This window comes from Petaurus breviceps, unplaced genomic scaffold, assembly GCF_028583685.1.
Source record: "Petaurus breviceps papuanus isolate PSGF00001 unplaced genomic scaffold, PetGlider_PUasm1.0 90743, whole genome shotgun sequence".
Taxonomy (NCBI): domain Eukaryota; kingdom Metazoa; phylum Chordata; class Mammalia; order Diprotodontia; family Petauridae; genus Petaurus; species Petaurus breviceps.
The window spans coordinates 13,701,754-13,729,234 of NW_027187332.1; the positions used below are offsets into that span (position 1 = coordinate 13,701,754).

The following is a 27,481-nucleotide window of genomic DNA, read 5'->3' on the forward strand; positions in this document are numbered from 1 at the left end:
GCCCCTCACGGGGAAAAAACACCAGACAGAAGGCGGAGGAGTGAAGCGGGGTGGTTTATTCTTCAGCAGTTACATGGCGGAGAGAGAGAGCGAGCCCTCTCACACGAGAAAATATATAGCGAGTCCAAGCCAATCATATCGCAGTCTTACATTTATGGCCTTATATGGTGATCACCCCATGGCCTTATATGGTGATCACCCCATCAAGCTTATACATATTCATTCAAAGCAACCATGGCACCACCCAAAACCCCTCCCCCTCCCCCATCAGGTGGTCATGGATGGCTAATGTGTTTTCTTAGGAGAATTCTAGTCCAGGTATGGGTTGAACTAGAAAACCTTTTAGCTCTTTTCTATCTCTCAGGTTCTATGAGTCTGTTTCTCACCAGGTGAAGAGACACGGTAGCCCAGAGCAACACTAGTTTAGAATATAAACACATTTGTGAAATGCTACAACAGTGGAGAATAGTGGAATGCTATGAACAGCAGCACAACTTCACAAAATAGTGAAAAGCAGTAGGAGTGGTTCTGTTATATTTTGATGATCTTAAAAGAACAGAAAGAGTGGGAAAGAGGAATACATTAGGAGAGGAGGGAAGGGAAAGGAAGAAAGTACAATGGAGAGGCACATCAGGGTAGGGAGTGTAAATAAGCTATACCTTATTACTTGTGGACTTGTGTGCAAGAAGTAGCAATAAAATAATCTAGTAAATGTATAATTGAAAAAGGAAGTAAGCTGTGCATGTGGAAAGAGAAAGAGAAGGCAGAAAGGCAGCCTGAGTGTTTGGCTCTAGTAGAAAGCCTTGGAAACTACGGAAAGGTCTTCCGTAGTAGACTTATGGCAGGACACAGAAGCATTCACATCAATGAGCTCATGGATCCATCGATGTATGGAAATAAACCAGTTTCGATATGTACCCCATGAACTTACCTATTTTTGAACCCATTTTTATTTTCAGCCTTTACTATCTCTTGGAGTAGTGGATTCCATAAGCAGATGCATATAAAGTAACATTTCCTTTTATTTGTAATAAACCTAACTCCTTTGTTCTAACCTCAAGGGATGACTTTTAGCAAAAGCCTTTGTGAACTTCGTGATCAATCCACATACTTTTTATGATTATATGTTTTGATCATAGCCTTAGCTTTCATCTTTTGTATGTTCTCATGTGGAAGCCCCTCCCTTTTCCAGGTAATTTTAGTTTTGGGTTTCTGCAGCATTTTCTTGAGGGGCAACCAAATATGGAGAATTACAACAGATGCGCATTATTATGACTAGCAGCTATATGAACATGTCTTTTTCTCCACAGCGTGAAAAAGAAGAATGTGATGCTAATTTTCACATTCATGTGCTAAACCAGCTTTCTGTATATAAGGATACACACCTGAGGGAATTTTAAATTCTTACTTTCTTTCCAGAATTATATTTGGAGAAATTTTTTTGTGGTTCCTTTTTTTTTTTTTTGACCTTCCAGGAATCCAATGGGGAAAGGAAAGACCTAAAATGTGCTATGTATGCAGTGCCAAAATAAACAGCTGAGAAGTGAATAACAAAAGTCCAACCCATTGTTTAATTTTTCTGCATCATACCAAATGATCAAAGTTTCTTCAATGAATGGCCTGACTTCATGCTGACGGTGGCCATCTATAGAAAAGTACACAACTGAAATGATTATATTTGTATTTACACTAATTTAAAAATAGAAATTAGTTTATGGCCAAATTTACATTCTCATCATCTCAGAACTGTTAGATGGAGAATGTCAGTAGGCTACATTGTCTTAATTTAAATTTGCTGTGGTGTGAAATCAACTTTTGAACTCCTATTTCTTCCCAATTCTGTATCTCGAAATCAACTTAAAATCATTCCTAACTCTCATTCTTTGCTCTACTCCTAGAGGAAGAGATAAGCATTCTCTTTGATTGTACCAAATCCTTTGTGTACTTCTGGTCATTCCATTCTCTTTAAGGATCCTGCCCTCTTAATTCACTCTAATTGCTTAAAAACATATTTAGATCTTCCTCATCCCTTAACAAGTTTTCATTTGATCCTGCCTTCCCCTCAAACTATTACTGTCCTGTCTCCTTCCTCTCAGAGCCAAACTCCTAGAAAAAGGCTATCTGAGCTCTCTATACCTTGCGATATGGTTTTCCCTCCTTAGCACTCACCTGAAACTGCACTTTTCAAGGGTATTGAGTTCTTAACTGCTAAATCCTTCTTGACATCTTGGCAGGATTTGATAGTGACTATTTTTCCTACTCCCCCCTTTTTATGTGGGCGTAGCCAAAGCACTTAGACCCTCTTCTCTTCCATTTCCACATTCACTTTCTTGATGATCCCTTCAACTCTGAGGTTTTAGTTATTATCCCTCCTGCAGATATCTAATTCAGCCCTAGCCTTCTTTCTGAATTCCAGTCTAGTATCACCATCTATTAAGTGGTTGTCACAAATATATCTCAAAAAAAGATCTCATTATCTTTCTCTGCCAACATATCTGATTTTCTATTTCTGTTGAGAACACCATAGTCCTTTTAAGTGATACAGGTTCACAACCTAGGCATCACCCTCAACTCTCCACTCTCACTTCTATCAGTTAAGATGCCAAGTCTCATCCATTCTACATTCATGATAATCCTCACAACCATCTTTTCTACTTCCTCTCCACCCTATTTTAGGACCTTATCACCTCTCTCCCGGTCTACTGAGTGACATTCTAGCTGCTCTCCCTGCACCCAGTCTCACTCCTTTCCAAACCCTCCTCTGCAGTAGTCAGACTGATATTCCTTCCACAGAACCAATCATGTCAATTTTCTGGTCAAGAAGCTCCTGTGGCTCCATCTTGCCTCCCATCTCCATGCCCTTGCTAGAAATGACCTCTGCTTCAGAGAACCCCTTGCTTTCCTCAAAGCTCAGCTCACGAACCACCCCATCTGGTAAGCCTGTACTGTCTCCCAGTTACATGTGATGTCCTTCAAAATTACTTGCACATAACATGTATATGTATGTAACTATATTTGTGTTTAGGTACGTGTGTGTGTGTGTAAAATACCTGCTTTTCTTTGTATGCATTTCTCTTAAAAGAACATAAGTTCTTGAGGCAAGAGACTCCATTCTTAATTCCTAGCATGAGGCCCAGCACACAGTAATTTTAAGGCATAAAGCCCAACATTTTCAAAGTTCAGTCAAAAACAAACACAAAAATCCCAGCCTTTACAATATCTAGTTTACTTAACTTTGATGACTGAAGGACTGTATCAAGCTGGTTGGATTAGAACTTATTTCAAACAGTAAAAGAGTCTTCAGTCTCCATTAGCTACTTTAAATAAGTTCTGTGGTATTTTTAAGGTTCCCGAAACAGATGTTTTTTGTCATTCTAAGAAAATTGTCGGGTGTTTAAAAAACAAATTCAACAAATCAACTCTTTGGGAACCTCCTGGGAGCTGGGGCAGCCTCTCATTCTCTTTTGTTGGAAGGAGTGGAACCAGATTTGCTACAACAATAAATGTTTCATACCATCTGAAATTGAAACCTGCATAGATGGTGGAATATTTGGCGCATTTAATAAACTGAGACAACCACCTTAACTGGAAGGCAAGTTTTATGCTATTCAATTTTGTCTGAGAAAAACTTATCAGCGTTCTCCAGTGGAGGCAGGGTAGACCCCTGGCCAAGCAATATGTTTTTCAGCTAAGGAAGGAACGAAGGAAGGAAAGAAAGAAGGAAGGAAGGAAGGAAGGAGGGAAGGAAGGAAGGAAGGAAGGAAGGAAGGAAGGAAGGAAGGAAGGAAGGAAGGAAGGAAGGAAGGAAGGAAGGAAGGAAGGAAGGAAAAGAAAATATAGAAATTTAGGGAGAAAAAAACTAAAGGCAAGTACTCTGCTTAAGAGGAAACAAATACGAACTCTTAATGGAGAAGAAAGTTGTTATTTATTTCAATGATGTTTAAATGTTTAATTTGAAAAAGTCCTAAGACAATGAGGTTAAAACAAGAAAGAATGTATTCATGCAACTACTGTTACTTTCTATACACACAAGATAAACATAGGTACATTTCAAATGCTTTCTATTGTTCTTAACCATTGTCATCATTATGATAACTATTTCAATTTTCCCAAAACACAAAAATGAATGACTATATTGTTTACATGACTAAAAAATTAACATATTTAAATTATAAACACTCAACCAATGAGTGGTGGCTTGCTAAATCTGTTTGCATAGTTCATTCTTTTAAGGCTTAATTCCACAAGGTTTGTGGCTTGTGTGGGGACACCTACAAAATTCGCTATTTAAAAAAAAAACATAGATGTTTTTGTGGATATATAAGTCTTCTCTGTCTAGTTACATTCCCAAGGTCCTTAAAAAAAAGGTTATATGCAATTTGGAGAAGTTACATATTAAGAAAACCAAGAAAGTCTTGAAAGCATATTTTACTATTATAGTAAAAAACCTGGATTAATTGGAATCCAATTAACCAGAACTTCAACTAGCCACTACTTTTTGAAGGTACAAGTCACATGGAGACTCAACCACAAGACCTGTTCAAAATTCAAACAAACTGAAGAAAGAGGCCTGTGGAAGACCCAAAGTCCAAGGCACTGCTATAGTTGACCAGTTAACTGAAGGAAGACCCAAGTTAAAGCCCTTTAGAGTGTGAGGGGGCTGAGTACCAACTAGGGAGGGTAGGAAAAAAGGAAAGTGACCAGAGACAAAATGAAGGAAGAGAAATGAAGCTGAAACTAGGAGCAGAAGTAAGGAGGCCAGAGGAAAATGTGGGTAGAGAGAAGAAAAACTGTTCTGCTCAGTGGTCAAAACATCTATATATTCTTCACTCATTCACTAAAAATAGACAAAACCATAGGAAAGATGTGTTTCAAGAACTTATTAAAGGAAGTAATCTCCATGTCATGTCCTGAGGTCATTCTTCATTCCCCAAGCCTTCCAGTTAATTGAGGATTAGTGAGTATGGCTTCTTTTTAAAAATTTCACCATCTTCAGTATAAAACTGATAAAGGGTTCCCCACCCTTGTTAATCCTCCTATAGTTAAGATAAATCTAAAAGATGAATGATTACAATGAATTTGTCTGTGCTCTCTGCAGTTAGATAAGTGGATTCCTAATTTGAGAAAGCTTACATTTGTCTCCCTCATTATGTCAAGAAAAATTATAAAATAAAACAAGCCTTCCTCAGTATTCTGACTTTGCATCTTGAGCTTGAAGTGATGCCTAAAGCCTGTCTTTGCCATATATAAAGTCCTCCAAATGCACATGTATCCAAAGTGCTTCCAAGGCATTAATTATTTGTTACATTTTCTTCTACCCTCTGGACTACTTTACACTTAAAGGACGCAAACCTACAAACATCAAAAAGAAAAGGTGAGAATTCACAAGTGGCAACTTCCCACGACATTCAAGTAATAGAATCCCTGATGCTATTTGAAAACAATATACACATTTGAGACAGTTAAAAAGTATTCCCAAGTATGAATGATTCCTTATATGACCTAAGTCAGCTTTGGTTTGAAGTCTATGAGGGTACAATCACCTGGCTGGCTACTTTTGTTTGTGTTAACCTTTGATTTGGTTAAAAAAACAAAACAAAACAAAACACAAAAACCAAACAAAGAAAAAACACAAGAAACCACAGCATTTAAATACAAATGAGAAATTATCTTGTTTCATTAGCACTTAAAATTATTGGGTGAAACCAGAAAGCAATTACATATAAACTAACAACATGTGGCACATAAATATATGTTTTTATGTTATGAATAACAAAAATACAATCTAGTCACATAGTGCAAAACCACTGTTAAAAGTGGTCCATCTGCTCTAAGAGGATTCCATTAGAGCTTAATGATCTGGACATAACCGGTTCCATTCTTTGGAGATCACAGTGCTGTCTCAAAGACAATTAGACCTGGGGGCTGCTCATTTGAAGTGTTTGTAACTACATAGCCATTTTGGGTAACTTCTGGATAATTCCTTCTGAAGTACACCTAAAAAAGAGAAAAAAAGTGCACATTTGAAAAAAAAATATATCATTTTTTTGAACCCATCGATGACTCATGTCATAGTTCCTTAAGTCACTCTTTTCTGGTCCTTTGTGAGGTATAAGTATACAGCATTTGTCTAACAAATCAAAATAAGGACAATAAGCAGAATACAAAAAAAAAAAAAAGGTGTTTATTCTTCTTAAGAATTAATCCCATTAAAATCCTTACCAGGGCCAGCCTGAACAACCTGTAGATAGACCTACTTTAGTTCTGATCATTCAGATTTATAGATATGCTTTTATCACGACCTTAAACTGCTAAGTAAAATCATTTTAACTGGCTCAAAACATGGAGATAAATTAAAAACAGGGTGACAAAAGACGCTGTGAAATCTAGCTTCTGCACAAGGATTTCTCATTTTCACACATAAAATGAGCACAATGGATTTGGATGTTAATATCAGGTTGTAATCCCTATATTTTATAAACTATGATTGACAAGCATTGAAACTCCAGAGTATATGTATGAAATGTCCTGGCGTTTAATTTGTGCGGCAAAGCAGTTATAGGGCCTATAGAAATGTGATCTGGGGATAGGGCACAACAATAATGAAAGGAGAAGCAAAGGCTTTAACAATGACTCAACCAAGCAACTTCTCTAAAATGTAAGATGATACCAAATAATAGGACAGTTCTTTGCCAAGCCTTTGAGTTCTTGAATTCTACCAATTTCTAGCTGAACTAGAAGAGATACAGGTTTTCTGATAAATGTATAATCAGAACATAAAGGAAATGAAATGCTGTCAAGTCTCTCTGTTCCACAATCATCAGTTTTTAGCAGCTGTATCATATCTCTGTTCCTTGACAGATGCGTATAACAAAATGAAATAATGTCAAGACTTGTGTGCTCTTATCTAAAAATGTGTTTGGTGAAAAAGGACTTCAAATGTAATTTTTTTTTTCAAAGAAGAAGGTGAAAAGTTTTGTTTGAGTCTTTAAAACAGAAAATGCACCATCTATCTGAGGCTGACATGTGTCATGAGACAGGGCTCAGATTCATACTATTCTGGGGCCATTTTGTAAAACCTGGCTTCAAATATATTTGTGAGCACCATCAACAAAGTAACTGGTAGAGATAATAGATTTTGCATGTGAGAAAAAAAAACAACCCTGTTTAAAAACCTATATATTATGTGTACCTTTCTTCTTTTCTCTGTTAGTCTCAGTAAGTGCTACCCTAAGATATATCCTTACATATAAAAATACCATATATTGAAACATCATTTAACAAGAGAAAAGTAGGGAATTGTGTACTAATGCTTGAACACACCTGGATGAAATCAATGTATAGCATTTTATGCCTTCAAAGGACTTGAAAATATATTTTGTGAAGTTTCACCCTGGTATCCTTCCCCACCACATGCCCCCTGCAATTGCTAATTCCTTTCCATAAAAGGTTTCTTGGTTTTTGTTTTGTATGTGCTTTATACATCTATATGTGTGTATGTTATTCCTCTGTTAGAAAGGATTTGCACCGAGGGAAACTGTTTCCTTTCTGTCTTTAAGTGTCTTACACTTAGCTTAGCACTAAACAAATGTTTCCTTTTTGATAAACATAAAGGCTTCACATCAATTGTGGGGACTCATTTCATGTTTTTTAAGCTATTTTGAAAGCAGAAACCTATTTTAATGGAGACAGATTTTAAGCAGTTATGTGGTTTTATATATATGCATATATATGTAATGTTATATATATGTATACACACATGGCCCCCAAAACAGGCAACTTTTTCTGAACAGAAATATCATGAACAAAGGAATAATGAGCCTTCACTTTTTCCCAGGAAGGTTATATCCACTAAAATTAAATATATATATTTGCAAAGTATGAAGACTTTCAGTTGGGGACACCCACAAAATTAACTAAGCAACTATGACCTTTTTCATGACCATCTCAATATAAAAAGGAAATCATAAGACCTGGGTTCTAATGCTAATTCTGTTACTGCCTAGTTATGGGACCTTAAGCCTCTCTCTTGTCAATTGCCTTTGGTTTTCTGACCATTAAATAAAAGGACTGCATTTGGGGGCTTTTTCTAGCTCTAATAGTCTTATTATTCTATAATATTATACTAAAATAACCTTCGAATTAGAGACTGACATGCTTAGCTTTAAACTTGTTTTCCTTTAAATACAGGGCAAGCCTTGATTTGTCTTTTTCTTTGTCTTTATCTCTCTGTCATCTCTCTATCTCTGTCTTTTTGTCTGTCTCTTTAAAAAAGCCTTATATCTCAAATATACAGAGAACAGAGTCAAATTTATAAGAATATGAGTCATTCTCCAATTGATAAATGGATAAAGGATATGAATAAGCAGTTTTTGGAAGAAGAAATCAAAGTTATATGTGAGTCATATAAAAATGTTCTAGAGGAGAAAAATGTTCTAAATCATTATTGATTAGAGAAATACAAATTAAAACAACTTTGAGGTACCACCTCATACTTTTCATATTGGGAAAAATGACAAATTTTGGAGGGGATGGGGAAAAATTGGGATACTAATACGCTGTTGGTAGAACTGTGAACTGACCCCAAGTTAAGAACCCTTGTTTAAAGCTATATAGGGGTCAAAGGGTAGGGACAAACATTTCTCAGGGGAAGAAGTGCAAACTGTTAGGAACCAAACGAAAGAATGCTCTAAATCATTAATAGTAAGAGAAAAGCAAATCAGAACAAGTCTGCGGACTCACTTCCTACCCTACAGATCGGCAAGGATGTCAAAAGATGAGAATAGTCAAAATGGGAGGTATTGTGGGAAGACAGACATGTTGAAGGAGTTGGCGAAATGGTGCAATCATTTTGGAAAGCAATTTGGAATTATGTAACTAAAGTGGCTAAAATGCCTGTGTCCTTTGACTGGAGAATCCACAGCTAGGCTTATACTCCAAGGAAGACAATGATAAGAATAAAGCTTCCCAATGCCCTAGAATATTTATAGCAACGCTTTCTGTGATGGCAAATAATTGGAAATAAAATAGATGCCCATCAATCAGGAAGTAGCTGAATAAACTGTGGTGCATAGATGTAATGGGACATTACTGTGTTGTAAGCAATGACAGATATGATGAATATGGAGAATACAGATCTACAGGAACGGATGCAGAATGAAGGAAGAAGAGTCAAGCTTGCAACAATGTAAACTGAAGGAATCACCACCAGCAAAAAAAAAATCAAAAGTAAATGTTGCAAAGTTACCAAAAGCAAGCTGGCCTCCAAAGAAGAGATATGTGGAGACACAACCACCAAACAAATCTGCAGATTTGGGAGGGCCACAAGTGTTACACATTGAATGTCAAGTTCAGATTTTTCAATGTATCCATCAGTTATGCTGATTTTTTCCCCTATTACTTTTTTTTCCTTTAAAAAAATATTGTTTGTTATATGGGAGGAATACCAGGAGAAATTATGGCAATGTAAAAAAAAAAGACATCAATAAAAACATTTTTTTTTAAAAAAGAAGCCCTTTTTAGAGTTGTTTAGGGAGCAACTTTTAGGTTAAGTGACTTTCCTAGGGTAACAAAACCAATGAAAGTCAGGGATCTGACCACAGGAGGTCTTCCTTGATTCTAAGCCATTATGCCATACTGCTTCACCATACTTTTCATATACAACAGGAAAATGCAAATTGCCAGATCTGGTATGTATGTTCATTCAGTCTTTTTCTCCTCCCCAACTCCTGCCCTCATATTAGGAGACTTCAACATACATATTAATACTTCCTCAAACACCCTAACCTCACAGTTCCTCAACTTACTTTATGAGATCTACTCCTCCACTCTAACTCAGCCACACATAATAGGGTCATACCCTACCATTGCTGTCACCTATAAATGGTCCACTTCTATGTTCATGAATTCTGAAATTCCATTACCTGATCTCAATCTATTGTCATTCTATCTCTCTCTCTCTGGCCTGTAGCCCCAAACCCTGTTTTTTGTCCACATCATGACCTAAGCCTCTCAGTTCTTTGCCAAGCCATCACTTCTGCACTGGCAACAATCTCCTTCGTTTACCACCTTGACCCTATGGTGAACCAGTTCACTTCCAGACTGTTCTCTTACGAGTTCTATACCTCTATTGTATTGCTGATCTTAGCCTGTTAACACTTCAATCTTCAGTTACACCCACCATCCATTATTTGCGCTACTTCTCATAGGTTGTTGAGGGAAGCTGGAGAAAACCAGGAAACAGTGCTGACAGGGTTCACTACAAATTTTTGTCGTCGAACATCAATTGGGCCTTCAGTATTGCAAGGCAATCCTTTTATACATCCCTAATTATTAGCTCACTAGCCCACTCATCACAGTAGTTTTTTTCAAACCTTTTTATTCCTCCTCAACCCTCCCATGGTTCTACCTCTTTCCACTCTCTCAGCTAAGAACCTTGCCTCATCCTTCCTTCTGCCTGTCTCCTTTATCTCACAACCCCCAGATATCTTCTGCCATTGTCTACTATTTCACTCTTGTCTCTTTGCCAAGGCAAATCCTTCTATGTGTTCAAGTGATATCATTCCATTCAGTCTTTTCTGGCAGATTAAATTTTCTTTCTTTTTTGCATTTTTTTTGTCTTTATTAATTTGTTCATTTACTTTTAGTTTACAAGATTCAGTTCCAGTCCCTTGAATTTCAAATTTTCTCCCCATCCCTCTCCTCCCTTGCTGCCCATGCAATCAAGTATAGAATCTGCAAATACTTTCACATTAGACATTAGTCAGGTTGTAAAGAAGAATAGGTTAAATTTTCTATCATTCTCCCTTTTTCATTAATCTTTAATTTTCCTATTTACTGGTCATTTCTCTGTAATCTACAAACATGCCCATGTTTTCCCCATCCTCAAAAACTTCCCTCGATCCAACTATCCCCACTAGATATCATCCCATATCTCTTCCTTTTGTAGTTAATTTTAATTTTTAATTTTTTTGTTTTTTTGGTGGGGGGAAGGCAGGGCAATTGGGGTTAAGTGACTTGCCCAAAGTCACACGGCTAGTAAGTATTAAGTGTCTGAGGCTGGATTCACATTCAGACCCTCCTAACTCCAGGGCTGGTGCTCTATACACTGAGCCATCTAGCCACCCCTAATTTTCTTTATTCTATTTTATTTGGAATTTAAGAAATAAAATAAGCATTTTCATAACATGTCCAAAGAGTTATTAAACTGCCTATAACCTTTGATCTAGCAATCTCTACTAGGTTTGTTTCCAAAGATGATTAAGGAAAAAGGAAAAGAACCTGTATGTTCTCAAATATTTATAGTTACTCTCTTGGTGGTGGCAAAGAAATGGAAATCGCAGGAATGCCTGTCAATTGGGGAACGGCTGAACAAGTTGTAGTATATGATCATGATGTTGACAAGATCTACAAGATTCCTCCACTTCCTCTTCTCTCACTCTCTTCTGACTCTCTACAGTTTAAATTCCATCTTTATCATTCAACCAAAACCACTCTCTCCAAAGTTACTAATCATCTTTTAATTGCCTAATCTAATGACTTTTTCCTCAATCGGCACCTTCTTTGCACCGTCTGACACAGTCAATCACCTTTTCCTCCTCGATACTCTCTTCTGTCTGGGTCTTGGTGACACCCTCCTCGTTCTCTTCCTACCTATATGACTGCTCCTTCTAAGTCTCCATTGCTGGATCTTCATCTAGGTCATGTGCATTAACTATGGGTGTCCCACAGTGTTCTCTCCTGGGCCCTCCTCTCTTTTCCCTCTATATCGTTTTACTTGGTGATATCATTAGTGCCATAGAATCATCCTCTCTATGTTGCTGATTCTCAAATGAACTTACCAGTCCTAACCTTTTTACTGACTTCTAGTCTTGCATCTCTATATCTACTGAACATCTTGAATTGTATGTTTTGTAAGACATATTAAATTAAACTTGTCCAAAAGTGACCTCATTATTCTCACTCTCAAACCTTTCCCTCTTTCTAATTTTCCTATTACTGTTGAGGGTAGGTATGACACAGGATCTGAAGTCAGATATTCTTTGCTTCAAAGCTGTCTTTTATCTCCTAGGCCATTCCATCTCTCATCACAGAAGAAATACTAAATAAATTGAGGAAACCCCCCCACAAAGCAATATTATTTGGTGTTTTGTGTAGGAGGTTAATAGACACTTATCCTACAGTTTTATGCATCTAAAAAAAATTACTCATTACTCTGAAGTAACGAGTGGCTCATCTATGAAGGTCTATCAAAGAGTGATTCAGATTGACATCAGCTTTTTTGGAAAAGAACAATGTGGATCAAGAAAGCCTGACTGGGAAAAACCTGTTTCCAGATGTTAAATTTCCTGTTGCTCAAGAATGAGTCCTAATCTGCTGGAATGAAAGCCTTGTTGATTTTGGCTAATTCCCATGATTTTACAGTTTTGATTGATACACTTATGTTTAATGTTTGTAGGTTAGAGAGGCTGACAATTTGAAAGCTAGTGCTCATAAATGCTAAAAGTAGACATAGCTTGTCAGGAGGATCTCAACTTGGCTGAGAATTGTGATAAGGACTTTTATTATTACATGTTTCTCTGAAGAGGTGTCCTGGACCAATAAGTTAAGGGGCAGACCAAAAATTGAGTTGCTCTGTGACCTTGTGTAAGAAGTTTCATCATATATGTGGCCAATCTAAAGAAGATTGTTAAAAAAAAAAAACTTAGTCTAGAGCTCCTAACAATGCAAATTAGACTTATGATGCTTGGTTTGGTGTAACAAAAGGAATACAAAACTGATCACTGCAATGATCCACCACTATTCCAAAAGACTGATGAAGAAACATGTTACCCACCCTCCTGACAGAGAGAAGATGAATCTGAGGTGCAGAATGAGACATATTTTAAAATGAAGCCAATGTGGAGACCTATTTTACTTGACTGTGTAAATCTGATACGAGCGCTTTATTCTGGGGGTTGGTGAGGACGATGAGGGAGGAGAAGGAGAAATGATCGACCAAACTGTGGTATGTAAATGTCATGGAATATTGCTATGCTATAAGAAAGAATGATGAATACAATGAATGATCTAAATGAACTGACAGAAAGTGAAATAAATGGAACCAAGAAAACAATATATGTAATGATTACAGTTCAAACAGAAAGAAAAATTACACAAAAAAGTGAATGTTGCATAATTACAAAGAACAAGTATGACTCAAAAGAAGAGATATGTGAAGATACTCCCCACCCTACCCTGCCCCACTGCAGAGGTTGGGAGATTCACAGTATTGCACATATTTTCAAACTTTCAAAGTACTGATAAGTAATATGTATTATTCTTTTTTTCCCCATTGTTTTGTCCTTAAAATAAATGGCATGATTCTCTGGGAACTGGGGACATACTGGAAGAAATCATGGTGATACCAAAAAAAAAAAAACAACTCAACAACAAAAACAATAAAAAAAGAAAATAATAAAAGATTATTTTTAAAAAAGATTATGTGAGCAATCTGAAGAACAGACCAGGAGAAGATACTGTTGGCAGAAAGATCACTTGGGTAGCTGCCACAACAGTCTAGTTGACAAGCAAAAAGGAGAAAAAAGTTAAGATCCAAGGGTTACTGAAAAAGCATTACCCAATATAATGTATGTAAATTACAATTTAAAAAATAATGAATAACAATAGTGAGCAGGCTTGCAAAGTGCTTTACAATTACAAAAGCTCTTTTACAAATAGTATCTATTTGATCCTCCCAACAACCCTGGGATGTAGGTGCTATTATTATGCTCATTTTACAGATGAGGAACTGAGAATGACAGAAGTTAAGTGACTTGCCCACAGTCACAGTAAGTGATTTGAATTCAGGTCTTCCTGACTCCAGGCCCAATGTTCTATCCACTGTATCACCTAACTGCATATTCAACCACATTGCTTTTCACTCAGAATATTAATCATTTTATCGAGAACAAAAAAGGATTTTGTACTACTATTAAATAAAAATAAATTTAACATATCTGTTATTTAAATTTTTACCCTTTAAAAGCTTTTATGTAACTTTTATAATGTGCATAATATATTAGCATAGTAGTACTCATATGTAATTATAACCCTGGGACTTCTCTGGGCATGCCCATTTCACCAAACATGGAGGCACCCTGAAGGGCCTTTGGAAAATATCCAGATTGCCTAGCACTGAGGACTCTGTGTCTTACCACACGGGCAGGTGTAGCTGCCTTTACTTGGCTCCCTGTGTCTTTAAAACTGGCAAAATTAGAAGGTTTTTGGCTCTTCTTTTCTGATTCATTTTCTGGCTTTTGCTCTTTCTTGTGTACTTCTTACCGTGCGTATTCATCCACAGCATGAGTGCCGTAAACCAAACTGGTGAGAGGGGGAGGACTTCCTGACCTTTCATTCTCTCTTCTACTCTAGTTTCTAGAAATGAGATCGGATGTGTTTGTTTCTGTTCTGTTCTGTTTGTCCTTCTCAATCCCCCTGGAGCATGGTGATGACCTTGGAGCCAGAAGTATAGATGAAATGGTACAGCCAACCTGGCCTGGAAGCCAGGGTAAGGGAGTTTGGTCTTGGAACTGGTACTGTGCTGCAGTAACGGAGCTAAGCTGTGAACCTAATGCCCTTCTCTTCCCCAGAGACTGAGGTGCTATCAAGGGCACTAGTCTCCAATGGAGGGGAAATATGCTTCCATTGGGGAATAATATATTTGTGACTGTGATTATGCATTTTGAATGGAACTGAGGCGTACTTGAGGGAATATAATCAGTGAGGACAGAAACTATGTATGGGAGCCTAGCCACTCCCCAGCTCACTAAAGGCTACCAGAGAACCTTGGAGGAAGGAATGAAATATAGTATAACTGACCTTCAGCTAGCAGGGACCAGGCTGTTCTGTTACATAATTTACATGTGACTACATATGATGAGGGGGTTAGTCATGTTCAACTCTTTGTGATCCCATTTGGGATTTTTTTTTTGGCAATTTATGCTGGTTTGCCATTTCCTTCTCCAGTTTATTTTACAGATGAGGAAACTGAGGCAAAAATGGTTAAGTGACTTGCCCAGGGTCACACAGCTAGCAAATGTCTGAGGCTAGATTTGAACTCACAAAGATAAATCTTCCTGATTTCAGGTGTGGCACTCTATCTACTATTCTATCCACTTACTTAATTTGTTTGTTTATTCATCTGTAAATCAGAGTACTGGACTCAATGGTGTCTGAGGTCCCTCCTAGCTCTAAAGTGATGATGTTATCATTCTCAGAATGCTGGGCACTTAGTAAAGACTCTATAAACATCAGTTGAATTATAGTGGAGGGACATACAGATTGTCTCTGAAACTTTTGCTAGTTTGGTAAGTCTAGCTACAGTCTCGTACACTGCTGGAATAGTTTTAGAGCTCAAGGTTGAAATGACATATTTATTAAGTACTTACTATGTACAAGGTACAGTGCTAAATGCTAGGAATATAAGAAGCAAAAAGAAAAAATGATAGTCCCTACCCTCAAGGAACTTACAATTCTTTTTTTTTAAATTTTTTTGGAGGGCAATTGGGGTTAAGTGACTTGCCCAAGGTCACATGGCTAGTTAAGTGTAAAGCGTCTGAGGCCAGATTTGAACTCAGGTCCTCCTGACTCCAGGGCCAGTGCTCTATTCACTGCACCACCTAGCCACCCCAGAACTTACAATTCTAATGGGGGAAAAAGAACATATAAAAGGAAGCTGAAGAGCTGGGGGGAAGGAAGGAATGTGGTAGGGAGAGAGAGAAAGTAGAGCAAGTCTGGAGCCAGGAGAGAAGCCCAGAGAGGAATGAGGACACAGCTAGACTGGGTACTTTCAAGGGTCTATTTCATGGGAAAATGTCTGAATAAGACTTCAGGGGAGGAAATACTTTATATGCTCTAATAATTCATTAAAAATTACTCATTAAAATCAGTTTCATTTTCTACCTATGTTATCTTTTTTTTTTTTTTTTTGCTCTGAAAGTTAAGTCTCCCAGTAGGAAGAATCAAACTCTGTACCTATTTTGTAACCTTGCCTATATTAAGTTACTTGATTATGATGATGGATAAAGCCTCTCCAAGTCCTTTGTAGCCTCATAATTCTATGGATATGCCAAACAAGCAGCAGCTCAATCACATGAAATGCCTAGTCTCTTGATTTAGGAGAAAGATGACTGATTCCTGAGATAACAATTTATTTGTCCAGAGGAAGATCGCTGTGAGGTTTTACCCAGAGTTTGGATGATAATTCTGATTTGACAATCTTAGGACCAGAATACATTAAATAGAACTGCAACTTCTGGATTTTCAAGTGACAGAGGTTGTGTTAAATATATTGATAAAAGTAAAAGAGTACCCTGAGGGCCCCCCAATATGTATGTGTGTGGTGTGTGTGTGTGTGCATAGATATATATAGGCACATATATCTATACATACATATATGTGTGTGTATATACTGTCTATTAATCATCCATCTATCTATCTATCTATCTATCTATCTATCTATCTATCTATCTATCTATCTATCTATCTATCTATCTATCTATCTATCTATCTATCTATCTATCTATCATCTATCTATCTATCTCCCTAGAGGTTTGTAAACAAAGCCCCATTTGGATAAAGAGAAAAAAAGGGGATAGAGAAAGTCTTGAAGTTTAAGTACTACCACTGATAGGGATACTCTGGGGCCAAAGAGACATAACTTGTTAGGCATTATTAGACTTAGATTAACCTTGGCATTTCTACTTGTGTTTTGTAACCTGTTCCAAAGGAAGTTAGTAATTTCCTATTCAAATCTAAGGCCCTTCAGGCCATCATGAAACTACCCGTATCAACACTTGGTTCAGAGTTAGCCTGACCCCAAGAAATACCAAACAAATTAGGATACTACCACTGCCTTTCCTGATGCCAGTCATTCCTTTGCCATGCTGGGAATTCCTCCAAGCCTTCATGTAGGACATGTATCCTGTTCGGGTAATTAGGTATTATTGATCCTTGAGATATACATGAATAAAATGAGCAGCCACAAATTAAATGGGAGAAGCCATAATCATTGTCTACCATGAACTATGTACAAATGCAGAAGGGTTTTCCTTTTGCAAATTCAACAAAGGACATGCTTTAGATTACCACAAGAAGAAACAAGGGTCAAATTAGTCTGTGTGGCTTATCCAAGTAACCAAAAAATGTCCTTAGGGCCAATGAGTTCTTAATTCTTTGAAATGAAGGCCTGTGACTCCAGATCTAATTTGGCTTTCTCTGGACCAGCGGTTTCAGTGCACTAGGGACTAGACTGAGGGGGAGTTAGTTAAAGGCCTGGTCATGCACACATAACCACCAAAGTCTCTGCAGGCTTGAAAACATTTTCTATGAGGTTCTGGTACTCAGCAGGTAGTGAGTTAAATATCTGTCAACAATCAAACAGGAGGCCCCAAACTAACCGTGCAGAATCGATATTTTATTAGTCAAGTCTAAGGATATCTATATCTATAGATATGTTTATATCTACAGATTGAGATACACACATATAGTATATACGTGTATATATACACCAAAATATATATTAACCAAATGCTAATATTATAACATACTCCTCTCTGAATAAAATGTTAATTTAGATGTTTTATGAGTACATTTTATTCTTTAAACTATTATGGCAGTTGAATAAAAATATGTACAGTGCACCTGAAATATATACTACTATATATATGCACACACATATAGATATATGCTTGAAATATGTTCTGCTACATAATACTGTGGCCTCCATTTCAAATCTTTTCCATAATAGCCTTTTAAACTATTACATAAATTATGCAATGAAACATCAGTTAATAACCACTTGTGAAATCCCTACTAAATGTCAAGGACTGAGGGTATAGAAGGAAAACAGTCCTTGCCCTCAAGAAACTTCCATTCTATCGGAAGAGAGAGGTCCAATAGGAAGCTTACAGAAGGAGGTAAAATATTTGTTAAAAGAGCTGTCCCCTTCCCTAGTAGGAGAGAGGCCTTTTAACTTTAACATAGTAAAGAATGTGTTAATTTAGTCTTGGAGAAGGCCAGAGGGCTGAAGCCAAGCTAAATCCAGATGGGACCAGACAGTAATATCAGAGGGAGAGTTCTTCCTTTCTGTGTATGCCCATGGCACTTGTGCTCCCTGAAGATGTGTCTCTCTATGGATGGAGAAGGTATAGGAATTCTAGGAAGATCCTGGTAAGACTGTCCAAATTGCACCAATATATGCAAATGTGTGCATGGGGGGAAGGGATGGCAAACACACATGTTGGAGAATATGGATCAGAATGAAGAGATGAAAAAGAATAAAGTCTTTCAGACCATACAGAAATCTCATGCCTGTGTGCAGCACTTAGATGTTCCCTCACCCAAAGGCCTTTAGAAAACTTTTCTAGTATTTTGTGTGTGAGAATCCTTTAAGAATCATAGTTCATAAATCTTCAGTGATGCGTATGATTGAGATACACTGTGCTATAAGAAATGATGAGTAGGATGCTCTCAGAAAAACCTGGAAAGACTTACATGAACTGATGCAAAGTGAAATGAGAAGAACCAGGAGAACATTGTATACAGTAACAGCAATATTCTGTGATGATCAACTGTGATTTGGCTATTCTCAGCAATGAAATGACCCAAGAAGATTCTGAAGGACTTATGATTAAAAATGCTATTTTGATAAAGCAACCATAAGTCATATGATAAGTCCAAAGCAAAGACTCTTAATTTTCATTACATAAATTTAGATCTGGAAATAAAATGAATTGTGTACATTGTTTTTAAAATGTTAAATGATTTCTTTTTTTTAATTTATCTTAAATTTTTTTGCTTTTTGGAGGGGGGAGGGTAGGACAATTGGGGTTAAGTGACTTGCCCAAGGTCACACGGCTAGATTTGTGTTAAGTATCTGAGGCTGGATTTGAACTCAGGTCCTCCTGACTCCAGGGTCTGTGCTCTATTCACTGCAACACCTAGCCTGTTAAATGATTTCTAAAAAGAATCATCACCATTTATAAGGCACTTTCCTCATGACAGGCCTGTGAAGGAGATGAGGTTAATATTACTGTCCCCATTTTACAAATGAGGAAATTGAAACACAAAGGTAAAGTGACTTACGTAGTGGAGCTGGGAATCAAATCCAAGCCTTCTGATAACAAGACTCATTCACTTTCCACTATTCTATGCTGCTTCTCTTAAATTAAACCCATATTGTTAAAGTAAATACAATTCTAAGCAAAGTATTGCCAGGCAGACATAATTTCTCTTGCTGAGTCTTTGCAGGTTTTGTTTCAAGTTGAGATGTATTTTTAAGACCTAGTTATGAAGCTGGGATCCTGAAGGTTTATAATTGGAAAAGCCTTTAACTATAGTGGAAAACAGTGCTTGTTAAAAGGCTGTGGAGGGTAAAAGTGCAGAGTCAGATGCTAATTACACCTTCTTGGAAAAATCTTACCTGTTTTGCTGTTTCAGTGAGGATGGAGGCTTCGGCCTTGCCTGCTTGCTGTACCATCTTATAAAATAGGCTTCCTTTATTTTGGAGCAAAACATATGGTTCATCATATTCTTTCAATCTTCCTGCTTCCAAAACCTGTTAATCAGCAAAAGCAAACATCTTAAAACACAATGCTTTGCAGCAAGGCATTATGATGAACATAATATTTCGGAAGAGGTAAAGGAGGGAGACAGACAAGAGATGGTCTATTTAGGTGGTCCAGTTGAAGAGACTATTCAAAAGATCTGATTATACCCCATTCCTATTCAGTAAAGAAAGATCTAACCCAATCTCATAGGAATTCTCAATTATTACTAAAATTATAATTTTTCTAAAGTATATCTCAAGTAACGGTTTTATTCCCAATCAATAAACATTTATTAATTACCTATTATGTGCTAGGTACTACACTGCTAGGTATACAAAGAAGCATACTGTAGCCTTTTGTTACTACTTATCAGCACTAAAAATGATGAAAAAGCTTCCTTATTTTAGAAAACAGAAATTCTTAAGAATTTTATGGCTGCTAGATTATATTACTAAATCTAAATAGTGGGTGACATGGTGGCATGTAGAAAGTGATGTCTATGACAGCTTAGAATCATAAAGCAGGAAGCCTGAGCAAGTCAAGGAATACTTGGAGAAGGAGTTCTGCAATTTCATTGGGTAACCAGTATTTGGTACACAGGTACCATTAGAAATCTGGGATACACTGTGGTCAAAGTAAGTCTTTCCAGGTTTTTCTGAGAGCATCCTACTCGTCATTCCTTATAACATAGTACATCGCAATCATATGCAAAAACTTGTTCAGCCATTCCCAGCTGATGGACAGCCCCTTAATTTCCTATTCTTTGACACCATTCTTTAGTCCTTTTCAAATAGAAAATAAAATTTCTGGAGATTTCTTCTGTGAAAATGAATGATGTTAAAGCTACTGAAAGCCTGTCTCCCTGGCTTTTCCACTATTAAAGTACAATCCTGATTGTGACTTCCCCAATTTATACCCTGCCCTGTCTATCACTTCCCCATTAGTGTTTCATCATCTCTCTTGACCTTAATTAGAATGTAACCTCCTTGAGGGCATGGAGTGTCTCTTTTATATTCATGTACCATAGTGTGTTCTACTCAAATAGATTTCTCATCTTTGACCACAGTGTATCCCAGATTCAATGTAGATTGAAGCATACTTTTTATTTTTCTTGTTTTTTTTGTCTGTGTTTCCTTACGCAAGATGACTAACATGGAAATATGTTTTGCATGATTGTACATATATAACCTATATCAAATTGCTTGCCTTCTCTATGAGGGGGAAAGAGGGCAGAGGAAGAGAAAATGGAACTCAAAAGAATGTTAAAAATTGCTTTTACATGTAATTAGGGGAAAACCAAATTATTAAATAAAAAAAAGGATTGAACTAAAGAAGCAATTATTCTAAGGATTCCAAGGATTATGGTCCACTTTGTTATTGTTCAGTCTTTTCAGTCATGTCTGACTTTTCATGACCACCTTTGGGATTTTCTTGGCAAAGATACTAAGATAAATAGTTTGCCATTTCCTTCTCCACCTCATTTTACAGAGAAGACTGATGAAAACAAAGTTAAATGACTTGCCCAGGGTCACAGGGCTGGTGAATTTCGAAGATGGATTTGACCTCAGGTTTTCCTGACTTTAGTGCTCTATCCACTGTGCCACCTAGCTGCCTTTTGGTGGTATACACTGAGGTACATTTAAGCTTTGATCACTCAAGGTCTGTTTATCTATTTGCAGAATTATCTAAGTCTCTTGCTTCTCTTTCTTTTGCTGCTTACCTTTTGGCCATTTTACAGCTCATTAATGCCTCAATCAGAGGATAAGTTGGGGGGGAGGAGGGGAACAGGGAAAGGAACTTTCTACTTTCCTACTTATTAGTGGCTTTGGTTAATGGTTTTGAGGCTTGGGTTGGTGGTGGGAAAAACTGGGATAGTTGGCCCAAACGAGGCTATTAAGAGTTTCTGTGGATCTCAATAATTAAGTCTATCTTTTTTAACTATTATTATAAGAAACAGAATTCTTTATATTGAATAGCAGTGCCCAATTTAGAACAATTTAAAAAATCTGTGAAAGACATTTGACATTTTTAAGCAAGCTACATTTAAAAAAAATATGCCCAGGTATCTCAGTTAATTCTGTCCCACCTCATTTAATCTGAAATATTTATTAGATCCCATAAAGGATGTTTTCCTATTAAGCTTTTGTTTACTACAATGAATCATTGTTTAGGGCAGCACTCTCAAAAGAGTTAAAGAATAATTGAATCTGTCACATCCACATGATAATTAAGATGTCCTATAATTTGGCATTCCAATTTAGATGCCCTGAATGTATAATTTTCCTTAAGTATAGCATTAGAGAGTATAACCACTCCTACTGAAATTAAAGAAAATACACAATTTCTAAATACAGGCTTCACTCACATTAAGGACTATGCAAATAAAATGAACCAAATTACTTGTTAAATGATAAAATGTAATCGCTACAAGAAACTTGACTCCAAATTCATGGGAAAAGCTATAGAAGGCTTATGAAAAGTAAACTGTTCATCTTCCTTATTCTTAATGGGAAAAAAAGAGCCAATGCTCTTTATATCTCACAGTTGTTCAATTCTGAATGAACTTATAAATTCTGTGGAAGGCTGTGTGGGGGAGCCAGGAAGAGTCTGAAAACACAATTCATGTTGTGTTCAGAACTAAACAATGATCTGAAGGAACGTGAAAGGCTATCTTGCTCAATTATTTCATTTTATAGATGAGTAAACTGAAGATCAGAGAGGGGAAGAGATTTGCCCAGGGTCACACTGTTAAGAATTGTAAGAGGCAGAATTTGAACCTAGGCCTTCCTGGTCCTACTTCAACACTGCTACTATGGCATGTAGTCTTTCACAACTGTAGACCAGCAACAAGGCTCCCACTAAATGACAATGGGATATGTTTTGTTACGGTTACCTGAGGCTTCATCAGCATAAGGAATTAGTGATTAAACCCTCTGTTCAGAGTCATTACTCTAGTTGAAGAGTGTCTTTTACATTAATTTGTATTTTTGTTTTCACTTCTAAGGACAAAATTATGCAAATTTACTTTAATAAGATCACGTTTCTTAGAATTGTAAAATGAAAATATACATCTCTGATCTTTTTTGTTGCAAGTCATATCAAAGGACAATACCCTTAAATGAACTGGAATTTTACATTAGGAGCTTGGGCATGATATGACAACTGCCTGCTAAAGGATTGCTAGTTAAGACAGATGACAGCTCTGACTTGTCCATGTGATAGATATGATAGGAATGGGGCCACCATATTACAATTTCAATAAACAATAGGTCTACCCACAAATAAACTGACAAATGGTGGGGACTTACAAGGGAATAGTAAGGTAAAGTTGCCTCTTATCAGATATAAAGTAGATACAAAATATTTCAGCCTTCTGGTATTCCTTAAAGTAGGAACATCCTTGCAGAAAGAAGGCATTTTCCTAAACTGGCTTTGTGTGATTTAAAAAATGTTTACACGCCCATGAAAATATTTTTTTTACTTCTACTTCTACTGACTGAGGCTGTGTCCATGGCTCAAACTATTTATTATTGTGCTCCTGTCATACTCATGTTAAAAAAAAAAGGATATTTCCATTTAATTATCAAGAAAAATCTTTATCAGAACAAACAACCCTTAACCTAAGCACACAGAGATGTGCTAAATAGAACATAAATGCCATCCATTGAAACTTTGTCTATATACTACTGCAGCCAAGGTTTTAGATGCCTTAGACAGGGGATATCTGCTCATTAACAAGATGGCACAGCAACTCACTGTTAGTAAAGTAAGACAGATTTGAGATTGTTCTGCATCATTTTTGTTATCGACCAGAAGGTTCTAAGAGTCACCTAGCCTTTCAGATTACAAAATGAACCATAAAAAAGGATTTGAGGACTTAGGATCTCAGTACCAAGAACTTCCCAACAATTTAGAGCTGTGTGAAAATTGGATAGGATGCCTTATGAAGCAAAGCACCATAAATGCACAGACACAAATGGGACTACCATTGTCAATACTGTGGACAAGTTTGCACTAAATGTGCAAAATAAATAAGTCTGGAGACCTTTCTGTTCTAAGATTCTGTATCTCAAGAACTGATTATCAGAAACTGCTTCTCTGGCGTAGGTTAGGGAAATCACACTATATTCATTCACAACAAAGGCCTATTGCTGACCTGGGTATCAGTCACACATACAAATACGCTGAACCACTGTTGAAGACTTGAGTCTTCTGAGTAAAACTCATTAATCAGCTCCAAAGCGAAGTGACATCATTTTGAAATTAAATGGACCATAAAACAGTAATAAAATAAAAAAAATTTATTTGGAGGAATTAGAAGAATCAGAGGATTTAGAAATGAATTGACTCAGACACCATCTAACTCAATACCTTCTCTTTGCAGGCCAAGCCACTCAGATAGTTAAGAAGGAAAAATGGGGTGGAATCAGGTTTCAAATTCAGTGTGCCTTTTAATATCTATGTAGTCAACAGTATTATGGCAGTCACAGGGGTGTGAAAGGAGGAGGCATATTTATGCAAGGATAGATGCAAATAGACAATACAATTTTGCAAATGATCATTGTCAACAAAACTACACTTAAAGAAAAATAAAATGGAGCCTTCCATTTTTGTAGTTTATTAGCGATTATGAGGTGTTCTGACAAAGAACCAAAAACCTGTGAAGTTGGTATTGAAAATACTCTTACCTCCATTTTACAGATAAGAAAATTGAGGCCCACCTTGATGAGATGTTCTATCCTTATGGCTATTGATCTTTCTGTTATACCATGCTGTGTCTCAAAGCAATCAGGCAGTTAGTCTTCCTGGCCTTGAGCTCTGTTTTTTGCTTTCCATATGATTATGTGACATAAAATAAGTTATCTTACTTTAGTATTTCAGCTTCAGTCAGTAAACATTTACGAAGTACCTACTACGAGCCAGGCACTGTGCTAAGTGCTTAGATAAAAAAGAGACAAAAGATAGTCCCTGACCTCAAGGAGCTCACAATCTATTTTTTTTTTTTGGAGTGGGGAAGGCAAGGAAATTGGGTTTAAATGACTTGCCCAAGGTCACATGGCTAGTAAGTGTCAAGTGTCTGAGGCTAGATTTGAACTCTGGTCCTCCTGACTCCAGACCTGGTGCTTTGTTCACTGTGCCACCTAGCCGCCCCTGGAACTCATAATCTAAAGGAGGATACAACAAGCAAACAGACTACATTCAAGACAAATTGGAAATAATTAACAGAGGAAAGGCACTAGAATTAAGAAGGGTTGGGAAAGGTTTCTAGTAGATGAGATTTTAGTTGGGACTTGAAGGAAGCCTGAGAGGTCAATAGGCAGAGATGAGCAGAAAGGGCATTTCAGGCATGTGGGATAGCTAGAGAAAATAGTCAAAATGTGGAGCATTCATAAGATGTGAGATGTCTTATTCGAGGAACAGCAAGGAAGCCGGTATCACTGGATTGAAGAGTCCATGGGTGGGGAGTACAGTATAAGAAGACTGGTAAGGTAGGAGACTAAGGTTCTGAAAGGTTTTGAATGTTAGATATTAGATTTTGTATACGATGCTGACGGTGAAAGGGAGCCACTGGAGTTTACTGACCAGGAAAGAGGTGACATGATCATTATTTGAGAACTAAGTGACAATCTCAAATTTTGGCTGGCACAATCAAAATATTCCAGGTCAAGGTGTTTTCATTCAAAATGCTTACCTAAGACTTCCTAAAAATTTCACTGAAATCAGTAGCAGTAAAGAGACAGTTATATATTCAACAACTTCTCTAACTGTTCCCGATTTTGCTTACAATTAATTTTCTATTCAACTTCTCCATTCCTACACTCCCATCCCCACTGGGCTTTACAGCACTGTTTTTAATGTTAACCATTGTTTTGTTTATTGCCCAGAAAACCTGGGAGTCATATCTCTCCAGACATTTTTTTCATGATGCAAAAGGGCAAAAACGTGCCCTTGCATGTGGTAGAAAGCTCTACATAAAACCAGTAACAAAACAGCTAGATAGTCTCAATAAGGGATCACGAAATTATAAATGTGGAAACAGTATTGAAATATAGCTTTAAATAATTGACCCTTAGTTGTTGCTGTTTTTTCTCCAGGTATAAATTACATGTTTTATTTTTTCAAAGAAAACACCTCTGAGAAAGGGCTCTTGTTTATGAAGAGATGAGCATTGCGGGAGGGGTATGGGGTGAGTCTAAGATTATGAAATCATTTATCTGACAGTAAAGAGAAAAAAAAAAAAACACGTAGTGACCTGGATCCCCTTTTGGTCCTGAACATTTTTTCTATCATAACTTCTACAAGCAGTGTCCAGTTATGAAAACTAAATAATCCTATGACTCAGAAAACACTTTTTGTTGTTGTTTAATCATTCTTCAATCTTGCCTGACTCTTTGTGGCCTCTTTTGGGGTTTTCCTGGCAAAGGCACTGAAGTGATTTGCCATTTCCTTCTCTGGCTTATTTTACAGATGAGGAAACTGAGGCAGACAGGGTAAAGTGACTTGCCCAGGGTCACACTACTAGTAAAGTATCTGAGGTCCGATTTGAACTCAGGAAGAGGAGCCCTCCCGACTCCAGATGTGGTGCTCTATCCACTGTACCAACTATCTGCCCTTTTTCTTTAGGTATAAATTTATATGTTTTATTTTTTTCAAAGAAAACACCTCTGAAAAAGGGCTCCTGTTTATGAAGAGATGAGCATTGAGGTGAAATAGGGGCTGTCTGGGTTGGGTCCAAGATTACGAAATCCCATAGTTCAAAATAAAGAGGGGAGTCGGCTAGGTGGCACAGTGAATAGAGCACCAGCCCTGGGGTCAGGAGGAGCTGAGTTCAAATTCAGCCGTAGACACTTAACACTTACTAGCCGTGTGACCTTGGGCAAGTCACTTAACCCCAGTTGCCCTACTCCAAAAAAGAAAGTAAAGAAGAGAAAAACAGCAACAACAGTGACAAGGATCCCCCTTTGGGTCCTGAATATTCTTTTCTGTCTTAACTCTTAATAGCAGTCTCCAGCTAATGATAACTAAAAAATCCCATCACTCAGACAACATTACCGAGGGAATAATTTCAGAATTCTCTTCTCAGCCTTCACTACTGATATTTCTTACACAGAGAAAAAGTGAAGCAGGGACTGGGGCATACTGGAATTCTGAGGCAAGGCTGCTTATGCTGTTGGCTAAAGAGAAAGCAGGTCACAATTAACTGGCTAATCCTAGAACTACAGCACAGAAGCTGTCTTCAATGGGGAGATAGTGGTATCAGCAGAAAGAGGATTTCTAATTTGTCTGTCTTGCTCCACTGTTTTGTAGCAACTAAGCAAATGAAGATTAAATTAGCTGTCATTTATGACTATACTATGTTAAATAAAGTTAAAATTGAGAGAATGACTTTATAAATTGGCATTCTAAGCCTAACAAATCAATGGCATTTAATGAACCAAAACTGGGCAAATCCCTTTGGAGAGCCAACATATAAACAAAGCTATTAATTAGGTCACAGTTATTTCCTAACAAGCCCTTTGCTTGATTTAGTTAGAGTAAACAAAACCATCTCCAACCTTCTCTGTGGAGGAGTATTCACCAGTGAAGCAAAATTCAATTATTACACCTTAAACACTTGCAATTACATGACTTTATTATGACAGTGATGTTGGTTGGCCATTTCATTAGCATGCTCTACTCTCCTAGTCACAACCTGAGCTCACAAACATCAGCAGCCCTGGCTGCTTTACTCAAAAGGCTTAAAGTTTTACTGTACTTAAAATAAGTGAAAAGTAGAACATGATTTAGCCTAAGAAGACCTATATTGAGGTGGGGGGAAATTTTTAGAGACAGAGAGAGACAGAGAGAGAGAGAGAGAGAGAGAGAGAGAGAGAGAGAGAGAGACAGAGAGG

The 27,481-nt window shown here is 37.1% G+C and overlaps 1 protein-coding gene across 2 annotated transcripts in view; it reads right to left on the minus strand.

Moving 5' to 3' along the window:
- Positions 1–3,906: 3,906 nt before the first annotated feature.
- Positions 3,907–27,481, minus strand: part of ABCC4 (ATP binding cassette subfamily C member 4 (PEL blood group)) — a 286,479-nt gene continuing 262,904 nt past the window's right edge. For both annotated transcript variants that reach the window (XM_069067341.1, XM_069067340.1), the window contains exons 30-31: positions 19,463–19,597; positions 3,907–5,997 (exon numbers count right to left, since the gene is read on the minus strand). In XM_069067341.1, the coding sequence (XP_068923442.1) occupies positions 5,890–5,997; positions 19,463–19,597 (243 nt within the window). In that variant the 3' untranslated portion in view covers positions 3,907–5,889. The remainder of the gene's footprint in view (positions 5,998–19,462; positions 19,598–27,481) is intronic.